This window comes from Hippocampus comes, unplaced genomic scaffold (genome assembly GCF_001891065.2).
Source record: "Hippocampus comes isolate QL1 unplaced genomic scaffold, H_comes_QL1_v1.1 scaffold214, whole genome shotgun sequence".
NCBI lineage: Eukaryota > Metazoa > Chordata > Actinopteri > Syngnathiformes > Syngnathidae > Hippocampus > Hippocampus comes.
The window spans coordinates 781,571-801,658 of NW_017804875.1; the positions used below are offsets into that span (position 1 = coordinate 781,571).

A 20,088-nucleotide genomic window follows, 5' to 3' on the forward strand; every position below is an offset into this window, starting at 1 on the left:
CAACCCCGCGCCCGCCACACCAACGGCGCATCCTTGCAGGGCGCCGGCCGGAGGCTGAGGCGGAGTTCGGAGCCCGCCTTGGCCGCACTCGCCGGGGGACGCCTCCCGCTGCGCAAGGCCAGCTATGATGCCGCCATGGAGGGCGAGGAAGAAGAGGATGAGTTCCTGGAGAAGGAGCTGAACGGGCTCCACCTGAACTCGGAGCGGGACCAGAATGGTGGGCGGCGGAAGAGCAAGCACGCGCCCCCGCCTCCGCTGCGTCTAGACGCCAGCTGCTCCAGCCTCTCCTCGCCAGCCACATCCCCAACTGGTTCCTCGCTCAGCTCCTTAGATTCCGCTTTCTCGCAGTACTCTACCGATTACGGCGCCGTCCCGACAGGGGACGCCCCCCTCCGGTCCCCACGCTGCTCCCCGCCACAGAAGGATCCCCGGCCCGGCCACGGCGCCCACCCCAATATGTGGCTGAAGAAGGACCGCCGCCTGTCCCTGAAGCAGCCGCAAAACGGACATGCAAGTGAGGACTCGCCGCCACCTGCCGGGACCCAAACCGGGACGCCCAACCGGCGGTCCAGTAGTCCTCCATCCTACCAGCAGGCGCTCCTTCAACTACAGCACACGTCACCCTTCTACAAGGGGGCGGACAAAGCCCTGACGGTGCGAGAGTTTCGGCTCCTCCACAACACGTCCCTCGCTGGCCCAGACGCTGCCCAGCCCCCAATGGGCGTCTTCTATGGACAAAGTGCCACCACTCTCATACTAAAACGCCAGAACTCCCAGTCTCTGACGCCTCCCGTCCAGAGCCGGACTCTCCCCCGCCGCCGGTCTGAGCCCACCTGCCACCCCTCCAAAACGGCAACCCTGGACAGGCCCCGGCCCCGGCTGAGGGTGTCGGATGTGGAGCCCCTGTCGCCCTCTGCCGACCGCACCGTGAAGGACTACTTTTCCGCCACGGGGGACGCGGCGGGTTGCGCGCGGCGAAGCCAGGAAGTGGCGCTAGCCGTTGCCCAGGCCAAGAAGGAGTGGCGGAGTCGGCAGTGCAGTGAGCCGCGATTGGACGATTTCGACCAGCTCTTCTTCGCCGAAGAGTCGTACGTGTAACTACCAACTTTTGTACATACCCACTTTTTACCTGCTTTTTAGTAACACGTTGTCTACGCGGCACTAACGGTACCAGGGTGGGAGATTTCTTATATTTTTCAAAAGGTACACATGCACTTCCTGCTTACCGGCAAAATAAGATGTGGTTTTGGTTTTGTTGAAATGAATAAAGTAACAAAAAGAGGCAAAGTATGAGTAAAGAAGCAGGGATAGATGCACTTCCATGGTTCTATTTGCATTCCGGCAAAATAATTTTCATTGACATCCTGCCAAATTAAGAGCATGAGAGAGGCAGCCTTGCACTTTGGCTTATTTAAAAAAAAAAAAAAAAAAAAGAATTAAAAGACAAAAACACTTAGAGGGGCAAAAAGCGGCACCATCTTTGTAACATAGCAGATACGACATGCATTTACTTCCTGGGTGCATTTACATTCCCATCCCGCCAAATTGAGAGCATGAGCAAGGCAACCTGCACATTCTTTGGTCTTCAAATTTGATGACGTTAAATAAATTCATTGGAACATTTACTCTAAAGTTACAGCAGGTACAGATGCGCTACGTGGGTGCACTTCCTGATCACCGCCAAAATGAGAGTTGGTTTCATTCCAAAATGACAAAGATCTGCCATAAGTGTGAGGTAGCAGGTAAAGAGGCAACTCCCAGGTTCCATTAGCAGTCGGATAAAATTAAGAGCATTCACATTCACATCCCATCAAAATAAGAGCGTAAGAAAGGCAACTTGCACATTGGCCCATTAACAAATTTCAAAATAATGAAAAAAAATTCACTCCAAAGTGACAAAAGAGGCGCAATCTCGAGAAGGTAGCAGGTCCAGATGCACTTCCATCTGCTTTCACATCCCGCCAAATTAAGAGCATGAAACACATTGGATAAGACTACGTGTTTGGCCTGTGAGTTGAGGCGCACTTCTCGGGTGCCATTTGTAAGTGTATACCACAAAATAAGAGCATATAGTTGCCAAAAAATTCTCCGAAATGTCCCAGATTTGTCTTGTCACAGCATAAAATTATTTTTTTGAATTATTAAATCAAGCAGGCTGGTATGTATTTATGAGTAGAACTTCATGCCGATGCTTCTCAGTGAGTTCTTTTCTATGTCCTAATTCGGGCATTGAAACAACACTTCCTGGAGGAATTTTCCATTGTACCATCATGTATAAAGAATTAAATCTTCTTTTAAATTGTATGACTACCCCCCAACATCCCATATTGTAAAGTTATTCTTATTTATGATACAGAAATATATATATGATGAATATAAATGTGATCTTTGCTATGTAATAAAATCAAAGTGTATTTTTGTACATGTGCTGCTGCTGCTGTCGCCATAGAGACTATATTTGCTACATATTTCTATGTCTGTTGTGTACAGCAATTGAATAAAAATGCTCTCTTCCAAGAATCCACTGGATTTGGTGTCGCTCTACTATTCGTGTTTATTTTCGGATTCTAAGAGCAATATTTATACACGCTTGAGTTTTTGATGTCGCCACTCCAGCGGTCTCCATTTTTTAAAATGAGGAAATGGGCATTAAAGACAGCGTGACAGTTTCAAGTTTGGGGTTCAAGCCACGGTTAAGGTTTCGTTGTTGAACTTCAAATTGTTCGAACGCTCTGATTTCAGCCTCTCATCAGTAATTGTTCTTGCATTCCTCTTTGAAGTCTCATTTAAAAAAAAAAGACATTTGCAAACATCTGATTTTACTTTGGAAACAATGACCAAACCAGGAAATGAATCAGTTTCAAAGTAGGTGGCAAGTACATCAGTTCATCACGTGCGATCTTGCTTTATTCTCCTTCAGTTGCTTATTATCACTGAGCAATACCAAGCAAACCACAATTAGTGGTTATTAAATGGATGGAATAATGGGTAGAATAATGATTTCTAAAAATATTCTAGAGCGACAGTCCGAGTTTCAAGTCAGGGTTATGAGCTCTTTGTCGAGAGAATTTGTTTTTGTGCCATTTACACAGTGCGGCAAAATCAAAGCGCATCAAAAAAATGCAACCTAAGTGCATGTTAGAGGTCATCGTGCCTTCAGGCGCATTCATAACGACCCGGTTCAACAGGCGGGACGAAGCGTGACAGCAACAAATTGCGCTTGCCGCCAGATTCACAGCATCCTTGTCTCCTGACTTGACTATTTTGAACGTCCCCTTTGAACCGCGCTCAAATGTCTTCTGTCTAGTTTGCGAAACCACTGTGCCTCGGGCTAGCTGCAGCTTCTCAGCCACAAGTGCAGACGATGCGCATCACAGTGTTGCTTTTGTGCATGTGCAACCACTACTCAACGTACTGCGTGTGGTGGTGGAACTGCAGCTACACGCATCTTGGTCGATATCAGCTACGGACGGTTCGAGGTTGATCGACCCAAAACTGAGTCTTGGAATTGCCATGGCATGAGCCTTGTTTTAACAACAACAGCAACAACACCGAATAGTTGTTACTGAGAGGTATGTATTCTTTATCCTCTGCAATGAACGAATATCATTAGTGCAGCCACTTAGAGCTGTTTTAAAACTCCTCTTCAGTTGTGTCCCATTGACTGCATTCGACAAGCCCTCTGTGGCCAAGTCACGCACAGCAGAAGGAGCCGCAATGAATTAACCATAAAACTCAAAACTCTTGAATCCGTTGCACTTGACTTCATAATCAAATGAAAATCTGTTTTTATGTTATTAAAAAGTGATCGGGCCATTTGCAGAGGCCTTGTACCAGCTCACCAGCTCTGATGCTGCCTCTGAGGTCTTTGTGTGGAGTTGACGTCCATCATAATTCCAGCGCGTAGTTCAGATGGTTTGTTATGTAAGTTCCACAAGAATGTCTGCGGACAAGACCCGGCAGAGTCTCCTAATTACGGTGAAGCAGGCCCGTATTTGTGATTTAAATATGGCCTCTGACACCGAAGAGAAAATGGGAGCACATGGCAAATTCTACTTGTATTTGACTGACAGGCGTCGTTAAGCACATTGCACTGTCTGCCCTGCGTCGACTGTTCTGCCAATTCTGTTCGTTATCGCCAGAGAGTCTGCGGTTTTGTTGCTGTGGGTCAGAAGCTAACATTCAGGTCTGAAGTTTCAGTTTCAGGCCAGATTTAGATTTGAAATTAGGGTTCGGTTTTTAAATAAGGGTTTCAAGCCAGACTTCAATTTTCAAAACAGAGTTTTAAGGTAAACTTTGTGAACAAAACCTTTCTTTCGGACACAGATGATGATACGACAATGTTTCCGACTGCCGCAGTACAGCGCCAACTACTGCCGAGGAGGACTTAATGTCAGATTTTACTTTGCCTTCAGTGTCGGTGGGTGACATCGTCAGCCACCATAAGTACTCGAGCATACCTTAAAATATAGGCATTGGCCCAATACCTGTTAAGAGTTTCAGCTTACGGTGTTATATTAGGGTTTCAAGTCTATGTTGGGGTTTCAATCAGGGGTTTTAAAGAAGCATTTAGAGTTTTCAATTAGGGTTTCAAGCATGTGTTTTGGTTTCAGTAACAAGATGGAGAGTACAGAGCATCTAATCTGACTCACACAAACTTGACTTTTGACTATCTGCCTGGCAACAAAAACACTCATTTACCATGTACGGTGCACACATACATTACATGATATCATTGTTTTTGAAATTTAAAAAAAACATTGGTTATGAGAGCAGCCAGAAATGGCCATATCCAAGCCACGCCCACCTATCAGTCATCCAGCCACTGAAGGAATGTGACCTCTGCGAAGGTAAACACTCAGCTTTCGTTAGCTATGTATTGAATGTACGTTTTAAAGGCAAGTAAGGTAAACAATGGCAAAAAAAAAAAGATAAATAATAACTGAGTGTTCTCATTTCACAAGGCGCAGTACATATTTATATAACAGTCACACATTTACAGTCTAATAATTTATATTCATCAGTACAGTATTTAAGAAGCCATGGTTGGGGTTTCACATCAAGATATAGTTTTAAAGTTAGGGTTTCAAATAAGGGTTTCAAGATAAGGTTTGGGTTTCAAGTTAGTGTTTCAAGCAAAGTTTAGGGTTTCAGATGAAGAGGTGGTTTGGCCGGGTTTCAAATAAAGGTTAGGGTTTCAAATTGGGGCTTCAAGCAAGGGTTTGGTTTTTGAAATAAGGTTTCCAGCAAGATTTCAGGTTTTGAGCCCGATTTAGACTTTCAAACAAAGCTTAGAGATCATAAATTGGGTTAGGGTTTGGAATTAGGGCGTCATGGCAGAGTTAGGGATTCAAATTAAGATTGTATGCCTGCTTAGGGTATTAGAGTCAGGGTTTGAAATTAGGATTTCAAATCAGATAACGCTCTCTTAATTAAAAAAAAAAAAAAGAAAGCAAAGCAAAAAGGCTGTTTTTTGAGTTGAGTTTACGTTCATTTAGCATTTGATTTTGGAGAGATAACAGAACGTACTTATGATGTCTGATTCCCACTTTTAATCTTGCTTTGAGGTTGCTCAAGTGCGCCTTATGAAACATTATAATATGAAAGCAAAAAAAAAAAAAATAACGTTTCATGGCGCATTTCCAGGTCAAACCTCCTCCATAGGCAAACAACGAGCAAAACGATTGTGCGTAGTGACGTCATTAATCATGACAATGCGAACAATACACTCGTCTGCACACAAAAGTCACGATGGTTATTTTACATCATTTACATCATTACGTGTGATGTGAACGTTCAAATTAAGTTCATAGCCGAGTTCTGATGACAAATGAAGCGCAAGGTTATTTGCGCAGTGGTCCTTTACTGACACTGTGTGGAAAAAGTGGAAACGTGCAAGGATGCCTTTTGATGAGTCTCGGTTGCCTCGGCGACGACGCGTCGTGCAAACAAAGTGACCACACGGTGTCAGTGTTTGACAATGTTAAAATGAAGCTGAACGCTGAAGTACACAAAAGCCAGAAGAATATTTTAATGCCACGAGAACGCAATATGATACATTGTTCTTGCTCACAAAAAAGGTACTTCAGGAAACAAAAACGGTATATTTTACCTGATAAGGTTAAGCGTCCTTACTAAAAGTATGCATTGTATTTTGCTTTAAAAAGTTTTTAGGCAGCATTTGGCCATAAAACAATATGAAGCATTACAAAAAAATATTATATTTTACATATCCAGTTGCTATTTTACTATCAAAATTATAGTTTTTACTTTTAACAGGTTAGGCTGCCACGGAATAGTTATATTTTTTACGAAAACCCAATAGTTGCAGAATGCTTCATTCAGCTCTGAAAATCTTATGTTTTGCCACGACTACATAACATGTTCCCTCAAAGTTATTAGGCCACAAAAACAAGGACATAAAAAAATTGTAAATGTGTCATTTGTGAGATTTGTTGAGAGAGAGGCAACAATAGGCCACAAAAATGTCACAAATTGACAAAATGTAAATGTCATACCCGTGCACCAAAAATGATGCAAAAAAAAATTATACTTTGCCACAAAATGTTGAAATTGAGCCAGATACACATAGAAATGCCGGTTTTATGCATTAAAAGATTATACTTCATAACAAAGGGGATAACAACATTTATTTCGTTGAAAGGCTATTTTCACAACCAAGTTCAAGTCCAAACATGCAATATAAAATAAATAGTATAAAAGTTCAAGCAGTGACTTGAGGACTATTTTTTGTTCTTGTTTCTTCATAATGACAGATTCCTTTCATGGCTTCATTCATTTACGTCATTTGCATTGCATGTGTGCTTGATTTGACTATGGAAGATACGAATGAATAGACTCAGACAGGAAGATGTTGAGTCAAGAGCATGTGAGATGATTATTGTTACTGTTATTCATGCGCATGCGTGTCATGCAATGTATTTTTCACTTTTTTAATACGATTGATCCTCATAATGTTATGCGCTTATGACCTACTTTATGAGGTCATGCATTAAACATTTTTAATGACCTGGCTATTTTTAATCAGTCAGGCCCCAGTTATAACATTTTAAGAAACTGATATTTGACCGCAAATCAAGTCAAGTCATGTACAGCTTTATTGTCAAATGTGTTGCACATACAGCACAGATGAAATTTCTTCCCTCTCAAGACAACAATCGTGCAATCTTAACCACTTTCCTGCATACACTTTGTTGTCTGAAGCAGTTATAGATGAAAAAGGAGCGAATCAAAGTGTCCTTTTCACTAATGGATCAAAGGCGTCATGGTGCAATGTGCACACGTCTGCTATAAGCTAAGCTTGAAAGCAACAAGAAGCTGTAACAAATGAAGGCGCAACACATGTCGACAGACAATATGAGAATTCATATCAAGGCCCAAAATAAGCAGTTTCACGTCGCAGTTTGTGTGTCCAAATATTGCACGTCATTAACACACATTGAAGAGCAAAACACAGAATTATAGATTTTTACGATTTTCCTATTATGGAAACGGTCTCAAAAAGCTTCACTGGGGTGCAGGTGCACGTTAGAGTCACGCAACATCCTTATGTAACCTACATGTGGGAAGTAGGACGTGGAAGCAATTGGTCAGGATGGCGCTCTGTTGGACCACCAAGACGTTACATACTGGGCCAGTACAAATTTCATAAATAAAATCAACACAATCTTGTTTTTAAGGGGGAGTGCACCTCAAAAATTTCCTGACAATAATATGTTCTTTGTGCCTCCACTAGTCTAAACACAGCATATCTCATATCTCATATTGCGTTTGTGGACTATGAGTTAAGCAGCAAAATGCACAGGTTTGTATAGATCTTAGGAGCTGGCCATTTTGCCACATTTTGTCGACTGAAAATGACATCCCAATTGCCCAGTTGTGATGCCATGATTGGTCATTACCGAGCCTGCCCCTGAGCAACTGTGATGTCATTTTCAGTTGAGAGGAAGTTTTTTTTAGGTTGATTTTTTTTTTTTGGGGGGGGGGGTCAGGCCGGAGGGGATTAATATCACTCCCCTTAATGTCAATGGGTTAAAGAGATGAAAGTATTTTGACGTTATGGCACGAATTAAACTCGTATTTGAAGGCACCACTTTCTCTCTAATATTTGAACCGACAACGTTTTCCTGCTCGGTGTAAATTGTTTTTTTCTGTAGTACAAGGAAAACAAACTTGAGCTTGTTGCAGAAGGGAGGGGCGAGTGAAGGGCGACTTGGCGAGCAGAGACGAGCGAGAGGAGTGTGAGGCTGTGGGGGAGCCGCTCAGTGCTCACCACTGTCACGCCTGACTACCAACTTGGTCTGCCATATTGACGACGCACGTACGTGTGTGACTTTGTGACGAGTCTTACCCGTGTCAGTGAGCTCCGTGTCCGGTCAGCGCCGTCGAAGCAGCGGGCTATTTTTACCTGCTGTGTGGATATATAAAGCGACGGCACCCGGCTCAAGAGGAGGAGGAGGCACAGAGCGGTCCACTGGTGGCGGGGTGACAACACTCCATCGCAGGCATCCTTTTATCTTGACGCAGCTCGGCCGTGCTGGTGAGTACCGCCAGGGGTTGGTTGTTTTTGTCAACTTTGAATATTTGTTGACTCTTCGGCGTATTCCGGCGCCTACGTGGAAGCCATCTTGTGAGTAGAAAGCGAATATGTGTCACATTTGCCGCTGAGGTGAGGTGCGTCATTAGCGGACAGGCTAATTAGTGCCCCCCATGTACACAGGGGCATCTCCGGGGAACCTTGGATGATCAGTAGCCGCATTGAAGCGCTGGTTCATGCCTCGTTGAGACAACATTTTAACGTGGGGCTCGTATAATATTCACCCTGATGATTGGAAGCGTATTTGGAGCAACTTTTTAGTCTCGAGACATACCTGACTGCCCACTGACAGCTAGAGTCCTTGTACGGTGTGGGTAGCGGGGTAACACCACTATCCCTTGGAGGCATCCTTTATCTCAACAGAGAGCGGTCGAGCCGGGCGTTTATCACCTTGTCAACTTGGAACATGTATCGCTTCTTGGGCGTTTTCCAGTTACAACTTTGCAGTCATTGTGGTGAATAGCGCATACTACCCGAGGTGTCACTTTTGTTGCCGCGACGAGGTCTGTCGTTAGCGGGCAGGCTAATTAATTACCCCCCACACCCAGGGGACACATCCGGGGCACGTTTCATGACTTGTAGCCGTATTCAGGAGCTGGGTCGTGTCTCGTTGAGACATGACGTGTGGCTCTTTTTATATTCCTTTGTGATCGTCACAAGAGTGATATAAGCAGCTTTTGGGTTAGGGGACCTACCTGGCTCCCTACTCGATTAACCGGCGGCTACATCGATTTATGTGAATACAACTGGCTTTTGGACATGTTGAGGCACATTAAGGTAGCCCGAGTTCATTTGTTCCAGTGAGTCATCCCCACTTCCCTTTTAAAGCCGCTCTGAATCAGTCGCATCATCCGCTATTTTAGCCTGTTTAGCACGTCACTAGCTGTCATTTAAACGCGGCAGTTAACTAGGCGGCACCGCCGTTAGCCAACCCAGCCTTCTGTAGCCTCAAATCGAAGCGGTGAGTTTGAAATCACGCTGATTGGGCAATTGACAGCGCGTGGGAGTTGTGATTGGTTACGTCGCTTGTCGCTTACGTCCCACTCCAGTGTCAAACCGAAGGAGTGAGTTTTAAAGCCCCGCTGATTGGACAACAGGGAACGGGAGAGTACTCTGATTGGCTGCTTCGTTTGTCGTTCACGCTCCTTGCACCAGTTATTTGGCACTCGATGGGAGGGACGGAAATACCATCTTTACTTCGATATTCCTTTTGCTCTTAGTATTTATTGTAACATGTTGACTTAAGAGAAAACCAGATTGCATTTGTTCTTTTTAACCTTAGCTAGAAAGTCACACTCTCCCTTCCACTATCAAAGGATACATGCTTATCACCACTACAAGAAAAATGCTTTGCTTGAGAAATATATTCATAATCCAATTAAGTCACACACCAGTTGTCACTGTAAGATTTTGTTTTGTATATCTATTGATGTATATGTATAAAAAAGCACGAGAACAGTAGGCCAAAGTTGAAGCAGGAAGTGTCAACGGAAATGAAAATGCTTCGTGTCAGGACTTATCTAAACTGTTGAGGTGCCTTGTAACTTTTGCAAGTATATGTGACAGCTGATCAAAGAACCAATGCTTGGAATATTATATCAAATTACAATAAACTGACATAAAAAACTTTTTCCTACGGATATGATTTTTTTATGATCATTTTCAAATTTATCCTCATAAAATACAGCTTTTGTTATGATTTTTTAATGTGAAATTGCAACTTTTTTTCCCCCTCATATTTGTACTTTTTTTCCTGTTAAATGACCAAAAAAATTGACAATGTTTTCTAAATCATACAACTCTTAATTCTCCTTGTCTCATTATATGTAACATAACGTCATCCCATATATGAGATAGCATGCGTACGCACCCCGACACTCTGTTTCTACAAACACACACTCTGTGACCCACTGTGGTCAGTGTCGGTGTGCGTTGCCATCAAGCCTGGACCATTAAACTGATTAAAATACACTGTGTGCAATCACATTCACTGTGCTGGATGCGGAACAAAGCTGATTGACGACGTGATTCCAGCCAAAAGTGATAACAAACAAAGCGAGTGAGTGCGATAAAATTATATGGGGCTAAATCTAGTCTGTTTACTAGACCAAGGCGCGAGGGAGATTTTAAGTTATTTCATGAGAAAATTAAAACTTAAAAAGTTCTAATATGAGGTGACAGAAACTTGAGGAAAATGGTACAAGGAAAATTGTATTGTAGTAGGGAAAAGTTGCAACGATTTGGCTAAAATATTGCTTTGGTACCAGCAAAAACTTGGAATGGTACGAGAAAAGTTGTAATGATTATTAGACTAAAGCCGGAATGATATGGATCAGGAGTCACAATAAGTATGAGTAAAATGCATAGCTGCATGAGTAAAATTCACAATGGTACCATAAAGTTTTTGTCGTAACATACAAGTTTTGTTAAATTCCCCAAAATGAGGAAATGAGCTACAAAGCCAAAAAAGTCCGAATGTTTTCACAAACCAATGTACAAGAAAATGCTAACCTAGTTTATATTTGAGCTAAAAAAAAAAATGTCAACAGAATACCACTGACATCTGCAGCATACAAAGAAGGCGACATGGTCTCCTGTTCTAGGCCACATTTACCTTCAGGACTTGTCCTCAAAGCAACGTAATAATTCCAAGGTGTCAAACTGAAGTCAGTGTCCTTAATTCCGAAAGCCTGGTTGGGATTATAGAAATGAAAGATCCATTTTAATATGTAAATCCTCTTGCAATGAAAATGTAGGAAAGTTAAAGAAGAAAGCGTGACCTAAATTAGCTGTAGGTCACGATTCTTTGGTAACGTTCGAAACGTAACATCTTTTTGTTCACTGTTAAGGCTCTTTGTGTGTTTTGTCGTCGGCAGGAAGACGCAAGACAACTTCTCTCTCTTTTCTCAGCAGCAGAGGACGGGCAGAGAGAGGATGAAGATGCCCAAGCCGGTGAGTTGTTCCTTTAATTTTACAAAGTGCAAAAGCCCCCAAAATTTACAAAACACTGTGAAGCCGGACATAGAAGGTTTTCCACTAAATCACGACAATGTGGAAGTTTGCATCAGGTAATAAGTCAAAACACAAATAAAATGGACATACAAGCAAAAAACTGGGCATTCACATAAGCTAAAAAAAAAAAAGTAAACAGTAACGCTGACTGAGATGGCCGACGAATAGCGACAACATGGATGTTAAAATTGCCTTAATGTGGACTTGGAAGGTTTTTCGCTCAATAGCAACAATGTGGACATCGTAGGACTGGTCAGAAAGTGGACGTAGCTTTATTTGGATGGCAACAATGTACACGTACAAAGTCCAAATAGCCTTAAATTGGACACTGAAAAATTTCATCGAATAGCACAACGTGGGTATCAATGTAAAAATTGTCTTAAAGTGGACATGCAACGTATTCATCAAATTACAACAATGTGGTGATCCTTTTACAGAAAGAATCTTAGAATTTAGAACTTGTTCCCATTTGACTCATTTAGTCATTTACTCATTTATTCATTTCTTTTATTATTCACAGGAGTGTGATAGAGAAAGAAAGGCAGTTGTCAGAACTGGGGCGGGTGGAGGCAAGTGAGTGTGTGAGAGAGAGGAAGACAGAGAGAACGAGAGAGGGAGACTTTGTTGAAGTCCACCTGCCATATCCAATGCCGCCTTGAGGGGAAACTCCCAGTCTGGTTACATTATCCCCCGTGACCCGGACGCAAACACACGAGGCCCTTTCACTGCCTGCTCTGTGCCTTGTGGCGCCCTGCCGCCACGCTTGTTAAAAACACCTCAGCTAGCTTAGCTTTGTTAGCTGCGTATCAGGACATTAAAACAGTGCCAATTCACTGCGGCGCCCCCTAAGGTTGTCTTTTAATGCCGTTTTGTGTATTTTGTGTATTGATAAGCTCAAAGGCGCCCACTGTCCGACGAAAACCAAAATATCTCACCTCAAGGCAAACGATGCTGTCATCCACATCATAGTGTGTACCCCCACCCCCCCCGACCTTACAGAAAAGCCTTTAATACATCACAAAAGAAAATGACTGTGGTTCCATAATCTTTTCCTTCCGACGCTTTCCCAAAGGTCTTTGAGCCCTGAGTGATGCAATTCATAAAACCATGTGCTGAAGAAGCATTTTAAAAGGCAGAAATTAATCCGCACGCACATTTACCATCGTGGCTCACCCGCTCCTTCCGCACCAGAGCATTAAAGCGGCGCCGTTTTAAAACAGGCTTACTCACATGTATTTAACAGAACTACTTTCATGTGTTTAAAAAAACAATATTCAGGCTTTCAAAGTCTTCTACCTTTGTTTAGTTGGGGGGGGTTGTTTTTATTTTTTATTTTTTTACGAAGTCAAATTTTCCTGTTCTATTGTTAGATCACTTTGCTTGAATTTAGTCATATGTTCCTTTTTCCATCTTGTTTTTGCAGTGTAATGTGTGCACTCACATACCCGAATTTGATGACCGTGCCTCATCCCCTCTTATCTTAAGCTCATGTTTCATTTATTATAAAGCCTATGAGCGTCCTACAATGCTACACTTCAAACACACCTCACACACACACACACACACAACAAGAGCAACTTGATCATTTCCTCATGCTTACGTGATGCGGCCGACAAACAGAGCTGATGTAACGCGGAGGCGTTTGCTTGCAAGGTGTCTTGCCGCCGCATGCCATAGAAAAGCTTTTTGTACTGTATGTGAAACATTTTTAAGAACTACAAAGGGAAACAATACAGCCCCCCCCCCCAAAAAAAAAAAACAACAACACCCTGAGGGAGGTCCAGTACTGCAGGAGAATCTAAAAGACGTATATTTTTTAATATGTGGCCGTACGTTCCATCACTCTCTTACTGAAATGAGAACAAAGTTCAAGTATTGCGTGAAAAAGTTTGTAAGGAGAAAAAAGTCGTAATGGTGGAAGAATAGTGTTAAATTTGCCAATTAAGATGGGGGAAAAAAGGGTACGAGAAAAAATTGTGATTGTGGGAGAATACTCATTTTTATAAAACAGCAAAAAGCTTGTCATTTTAAATAAAAATGAATCGCTAAATACAATTCTGTGAGAAAATTTAAATTGTACGTGAAAAATTCAAAATACAACAAAGAAGTTGTAATTTCACTTACTTCTTTTTGTAACCATTAACAGGAATAAATTTACATTGAAAACATGAAAATATGATGAAAAAAAAATTGAACGATAAAAATTGAAACATGAAAAAACCCTCAATTTTACATGCATAATTAAAAAAAGAAATGCTACAATTTATATGCGAAAAAAATCTATTACGAGTAGCTGTAATTAGCAAGAATTTTATATAAATTTACATAAACACATCAAAATATTGTGACAAAATTGTATTTGATATTATAAAGAACAAAAATCTTATGAGGGGGAAAAAAATGTCAAAAGTAGTAATTTTATGCACAAAAAAAGAGAAGGTTCAAATTCACACACAAATAATCTGGGAGAAAGGGTGTTTATACAAACACACACAGACATGCATGCGTGTGTATGCACGTGTGTGTGAGAGAGTTGAGAACGGGGCCATATGTTGCCTTTGTGGTCACCTTGTGTGCATGCAAGGCTGCAGCTTGTCGATAAGGTTTCGCCGCTATGCAAACAAAACACATGTCAAGCATTGATGGCTTCATGGATGGCGCTACTCGGGGAAGAATTCATTCAGGCCCGACTAGGCTTGCTGCCCACAAAAACAAATGACTCTTAACAACAGGACCATTTTAGTGTCGGAACAAAATAACATTTTCTCTTGCACCGTTACAACTGATTGTGGTAGCATTACAATATTATTTTCCTCATATACAGTTACAATTATTTTCATAAACAGTAGGACTTTATTCAGATCTCCTCGGAACGTGACAGCTATTCTGCTTTTATCCTCTTAGGATTGTACCATTAAACATCGTTCATTCATAATTTTAATAATTTATAATGATGTCAGTAGTGCCTGATTTCCGTTTGTCATTTCTTCCCATAAAGCTACGGGGTATGTATGCAGATACACGAGTTAATATCCCGTTATGTGGAGAATAAAAAAGATAATACCGACGTTTTTAGCATTTAGCCTACAAGTGCATTCGAACGCAATCACTTTATTCTTGTCATATGGCGGCATCAGTCACCAGAGCGCGGCATGAATCCAGGCCCGACCACTCTGCTGCCTAAACGGGTGGCGCTCACATGGGCGGCAAGCGAAGCTCAAAACCAGTCCCGCGCGAGTACATCACTTCTTCGAATGCCCCATCGTCGCTAATCTGGAGCACAGTGCAAGATGTCACCGGACAGACGCTGCCAGGCGGTCAGGCCGGATTATCCAGATTGTTTTACGGGGTTGACCGCTTCCAGATTGCGAGGAGCACAATGAGGGCAGGCGCAGGGCCGCTGAAGAATATTGACGCGGAGACGAAACGAGGCTCCATTTTGTGGCGGTGGCTTTCTCGAGAGCCTTCCTGTCTCGTAACAATGTAGGCCAACACGTCGGGTCGGCGGGTGCTTTGTGTTGGTGTGTAGCGGGACCGCCTAGCGACACTGTTTGTGTGTGTCCGTGTCCAGACTCAGACAGCCATAATTAAAAGCTCTTTGCCGCTAAGCTGGTTAGCAGGCTTGGAAGGGCAGCGGCGATGAACTTCTTCACCTCATCCTTGCACACATGCACGCAGCATTTCACTTTATTGACATCAATTACAAAATTTTGGCCTTTTGTGTGTGTGTGTGGGCGTGGGGGGTTGTGTGTGTGCGCGTGTGTGTGTGTTCATCCCAAACCTGCATTTGTATGATGACTTTTTAATTTGTCATGCAGACGAACGTCCGTGTTACCACCATGGATGCTGAGCTGGAGTTTGCCATCCAGCCCAACACAACAGGCAAGCAGCTCTTTGACCAGGTGAGCATGCGCATAATGGGGTGTGTTGTTGTTTTTTTTTTTTTTTTTTTAATAAAGAATCCTTCCGAGTCATCTTTTGTTGCTCCATCAAAGCACAGGCGGCGCTGGCAATGTGTGCCAGTAGGTGCTCGGGTCGCTTCTGGTTCTGTCTCATACGAGCCTGACAAAGATCTCTTTGTGCCTATACGTATGTGTGTGCCTGTTAAAGGGCGGCTTTCAGCATTGTTTCGGCCCTGAAAGGTTTCAGTGATGTAGAGGGAGGAAAACAAATGAAAGGGAAGGCTTGGGCTTCTTTTATGGGTTCTGCTTGTTCTAAGGAGGTCACACAGCCGATTGGCGCAAATGTCTGCGACAATACTTGTCATCTTAAATCAGTCATCAACCATTCCTGGTCCTTGTGAGACCTCTGACATTGGGCAGACGTCATCGTGTCTGCTTTTTGGTATTTAATTCTGCTTTCACAACCTGCTTCTTCAGAGGCTTCGAGCTGATTCTCTTCACGTTCAAATCCAGAAGTCGAGTAACAAAATCAAGACATCAATGAAAATCTGTATGTCAAGGTGGTGAAGTCAAAGTCAGGCTAACTTCACCAGGCCAACAGATTCTCAACTTCCAAGCTAAATGCAAGATTGAGGGAACTTAATTCACTACACAAACTAAAAAAAAAAAAAAATCACCTACTTGTTCTGCAGGTGGTGAAGACAGTTGGTCTGAGGGAGGTTTGGTTCTTCGGCCTCCAGTACATCGACAGCAAAGGCTACGTCACGTGGCTAAAGCTCAACAAGAAGGCGAGTGACACCGAAGGCAACGCCACCCTAAATGCACCACTGTTATTGTTTCCTCAAGAGGATACGGTGTTTATTGTTTTGTTTTGTTTTCCACCCAGGTGACGCAACAGGATGTGAAAAAGGAGAACCCTCTGCAATTCAAGTTCAGGGCCAAGTTTTTTCCAGAGGACGTCTCAGAGGAGCTCATCCAGGAGATCACGCAGAGGCTCTTCTTCCTTCAGGTACTCGAGGTTCTTTTCAAATGCACACGTCAAACAAAAATGTGCAGTCATCTAGTGGTCAACAGTGGAATTACTCCCAACATGGAGGCAGAAGAAAATTTGTTTTAAACTGCACAAAAATTCTGCAAAAAAGCGGGTCCACAAACCTGTGATGGAGGGGAGATTTTATATGCAGTAAAATCACTTGGACCAAACTTGGCCGCAAAATGTTCTTTTAATGTTCCATTTTGAACCACGCAGGTGAAGGAAGCCATCTTAAATGACGAGAACTACTGCCCCCCCGAGACTGCCGTGCTCTTGGCCTCCTACGCCGTCCAGGCCAAGTTTGCCGACCACAATAAGGACGTGCACAAGTCTGGCTACCTGGCGGCCGACCGCCTGCTGCCACAAAGGTACAAAACGAGCAATTGACTTTGATGATGAGGCCCTTTTGTTGTCATGGTGACGTCTTGTCCGTCTGGGTGGCAGAGTTCTGGAGCAACACAAGCTGACAAAGGAACAGTGGGAGGACAGAATACAGACCTGGCACGAGGAACACCGGAGCATGCTCAGGTGGCTGCTATGTACAATATTCAAGATGATCACCGTATGATACATTAGTGGTATAAACGAGACATATGATGGATTATATGGTACACTCTAAAGTTGGTACATTAGTATATGTAAACGTGATAGATTACATATGTATAGACCATTCCAATTTAAAATGTGGGCGCAGGGAGGATGCCATGATGGAGTACCTGAAGATCGCTCAGGACCTGGAGATGTACGGCGTCAACTACTTTGAGATCAAGAACAAGAAGGGCACCGAACTGTGGCTGGGCGTCGACGCTCTCGGGCTCAACATCTACGAGCACGAAGACAAGTAACGCCAACAGACCATGAAAAAAAACCCTTTGAGAATCATTGATTTAGTACTTAAGGAAGATAAGGCCGTCTGTTTTGATTTTTGAAAATGCATATTGTGGGTCATTTTGACCCGAACTGGTGCCTTTTCCTGCTTTATCACGAGTATGGCATTTATTTGGGTATACTGCCCCCCTGTGGCGAGCAACTGTATTAGTTGGAAGCTGATGGCAGAAGTCCCTTCTAATACAGTATTCAAAAAAAACTTTTTTTGTGCCTGGTACAAATGTATTAGTGGCATTGATAAAGAAGAAATGTCTATTTAACACTTTATAATCACTATTTTAAATACTTTTAAATAATTAAATAATTTTATGTATTCATTTATTTTGATGGTTCACCATTCAGTGGGTCAAATTATAATGTGAAAGTTTTGGTGTAATAACCAAAAACTGTTCAATTGACGGCCTTAATAATTGTCAGCAGTGATATTTCATTTCCTTTTATGCAGCCCATCAACAATCTTTTCAAAACATCACCCCTGATGTACATAATGACAATATTTTCCTCAGGTTGTCGCCCAAGATAGGCTTCCCCTGGAGCGAGATCCGAAACATCTCCTTCAACGACAAGAAGTTTGTCATCAAGCCCATCGACAAGAAAGCGCCCGTAAGTAGTCTTCTGAATACATTTCCGATGATTGATGATGATATATGGGGAAACCTCCAATTATCTGTGCTGCAGGACTTTGTGTTTTATGCGCCGCGTTTGCGCATCAACAAGCGCATCCTGGCGCTGTGCATGGGCAACCACGAGCTGTACATGCGGCGCAGAAAGCCCGACACCATCGAAGTGCAGCAGATGAAAGCTCAGGCCCGGGAGGAAAAACATCACAAGCAGATGGAGAGGTACAACAACGCTTATTACAAGAGGAGGAGGAGGAGGAGGACAGCACACTATTTCAACATTTATAATTTATATTAACTTGATAAAGATAATACATGTTAAAATTTGCATTCCTTAATGGAGAACTTGATCAATTAATTCTCATTTTAATGATCATTGTGATGATGAAACTACACATTATTTATTGATACAATTTGAAAAAAACAAAGGACCTTGGTCTCAGGCATTATCAATGAGGCAGTGTGAGCAATAGGGGGCAGTGTTGCTTCAACCTCCCTGCGTGGTCGCTTCTTAAATGTCATGTCCCATGTCATGTCCTCCATCGCCCTGGTCCAGAGCACAGCTGGAGAACGAGTCTGCGTGGTCACTTCCTAAATGTCATGTCCCATGTCATGTCCTCCCATCGCCCTGGTCCAGAGCACAGCTGGAGAACGAGAAGAAGAAGCGCGAGCAAGCCGAGAAGGAGAAGCAGCGCATGGAGCGCGAGAAGGACGAGCTGATGGAGCGCCTGCGTAACATCGAGGAGCAGACGCAGCGAGCGCAGAAAGAGCTGGAGGAGCAGACCCGCAAGGCTCTGGAGCTGGAACAGGAGAGGAAGCGGGCCAAGGAGGAAGCCCAGCGTTTGGACAAGGAGCGGAGGGCCGCCGAGGAGGCCAAGGCTGCCCTCGCTCAGCAGGCCGCCGACCAGATGAAGAACCAGGAACAGCTGGTACGCCCGTTTCAATGTTTTGTCCCATCTATAATTGGTTCAGCATAGTGAGGGGGTAAAGCTACGATCCATTGCAACAGTGAGATTTTCTGTTAATCTAAACGAGGGCCCTACCGACTGGCTAATTAATCAGTTGGTCTCTGATTTAACCTGTACCATCAATTTTCCGTCCTACTCCTAATTGATTTTAGTGTGGCTGAAAAATGTGATGTGATTGACAGGCTGCTGAATTAGCCGAGTTCACCGCCAAAATTTCTCTGCTGGAAGAAGCCAAGAGGAAAAAGGAGGAAGACGCCACCGAATGGCAGCACAAAGTAAAACTTCACAACACGAAAGTGATAACTGAAATAAAAAAAATAAGATGTCGTTTTATGTGGTTTTCAAGCTAATATGAGCTGCAAATGAATAGGATGTCCGTTTATCTAAAAAAAAAAAAAAATCCTAATGACATCCTTTTTTCATCCCACACAGGCCATGGCGGCGCAGGAAGATTTAGAAAAGACGCGGGAGGAGCTGCGGGTGGCCATGACTTCACCCACTATGGCGCCACACGAGCAGGACGAGCATGACGAGAGCAACGGAGAGGCCAGTGCCGAGCTCTTCAGCGACGGAATCAGCAGCCAGCGTAGCGAAGAGGAAAGAGTCACAGAGGCACACAAGAACCAGCGCGTCAAGGAGCAGCTCCAGGTCAGGGGAAAAAAAAAAAATGTTGGATAGGGAGGAAAAACATGTGTGTTTGTATATTCCTGAAAAGTTTTACAGATTTGCAAAAAAAAAAAAAAAAAGTCGTTGCGTTTTTTTAATTTTCCTCCCTCCTTTATTTATTTTTGTCAGGCTCTGAGCTCCGAGCTGGCAGAGGCTCGCGACGACAGCAAGAACACAGCCAACGATGTCCTTCACGCCGAGAACGTGCGAGCCGGCCGTGACAAGTACAAGACGCTGCGGCAAATCCGGCAGGGCAACACCAAGCAGCGCGTCGACGAGTTTGAGTCCATGTGAGAGAGGCACACAAAAAAAAAAATTAAAAACCTCAGCAGAGACTTTCGCTTGCGCCTCGCCAAAGATCCGCCAACCCTCCCCCCCCAAA

The 20,088-nt window shown here is 43.3% G+C and overlaps 2 protein-coding genes across 4 annotated transcripts in view; both read left to right on the top strand.

The window, feature by feature from the left end:
- Positions 1-2,520, top strand: part of arhgap20 (Rho GTPase activating protein 20) — a 22,028-nt gene extending 19,508 nt beyond the window's left edge. The window contains 1 exon segment of the mRNA XM_019880618.1: positions 1-2,520. This exon segment is cut by the window's left edge and continues 38 nt beyond it. Coding sequence (XP_019736177.1) covers positions 1-1,098 — 1,098 coding nt within the window. The 3' untranslated portion in view covers positions 1,099-2,520.
- Positions 2,521-8,219: 5,699 nt separating this feature from the next.
- On the top strand, positions 8,220-20,084 carry LOC109522312 (radixin-like). 3 transcript variants are annotated; one of them, XM_019880742.1, is made up of 14 exons: positions 8,220-8,560; positions 11,494-11,569; positions 15,448-15,531; positions 16,224-16,319; positions 16,418-16,540; positions 16,781-16,932; positions 17,009-17,092; positions 17,259-17,405; positions 17,959-18,055; positions 18,131-18,294; positions 18,710-19,001; positions 19,223-19,315; positions 19,473-19,688; positions 19,836-20,084. In XM_019880742.1, exons 2-14 carry the CDS (start codon positions 11,552-11,554, stop codon positions 19,998-20,000), a joined length of 1,731 nt encoding a protein of 576 aa, XP_019736301.1. In that variant the 5' UTR covers positions 8,220-8,560; positions 11,494-11,551; the 3' UTR covers positions 20,001-20,084. The 3 variants fall into 3 exon arrangements, with proteins under 3 accessions (XP_019736301.1, XP_019736311.1, XP_019736321.1); XM_019880752.1 differs by lacking the exon at positions 8,220-8,560 and adding an exon at positions 8,626-8,650; XM_019880762.1 differs by lacking the exons at positions 8,220-8,560; positions 11,494-11,569; positions 16,224-16,319; positions 16,418-16,540; positions 16,781-16,932.
- Positions 20,085-20,088: the final 4 nt, after the last annotated feature.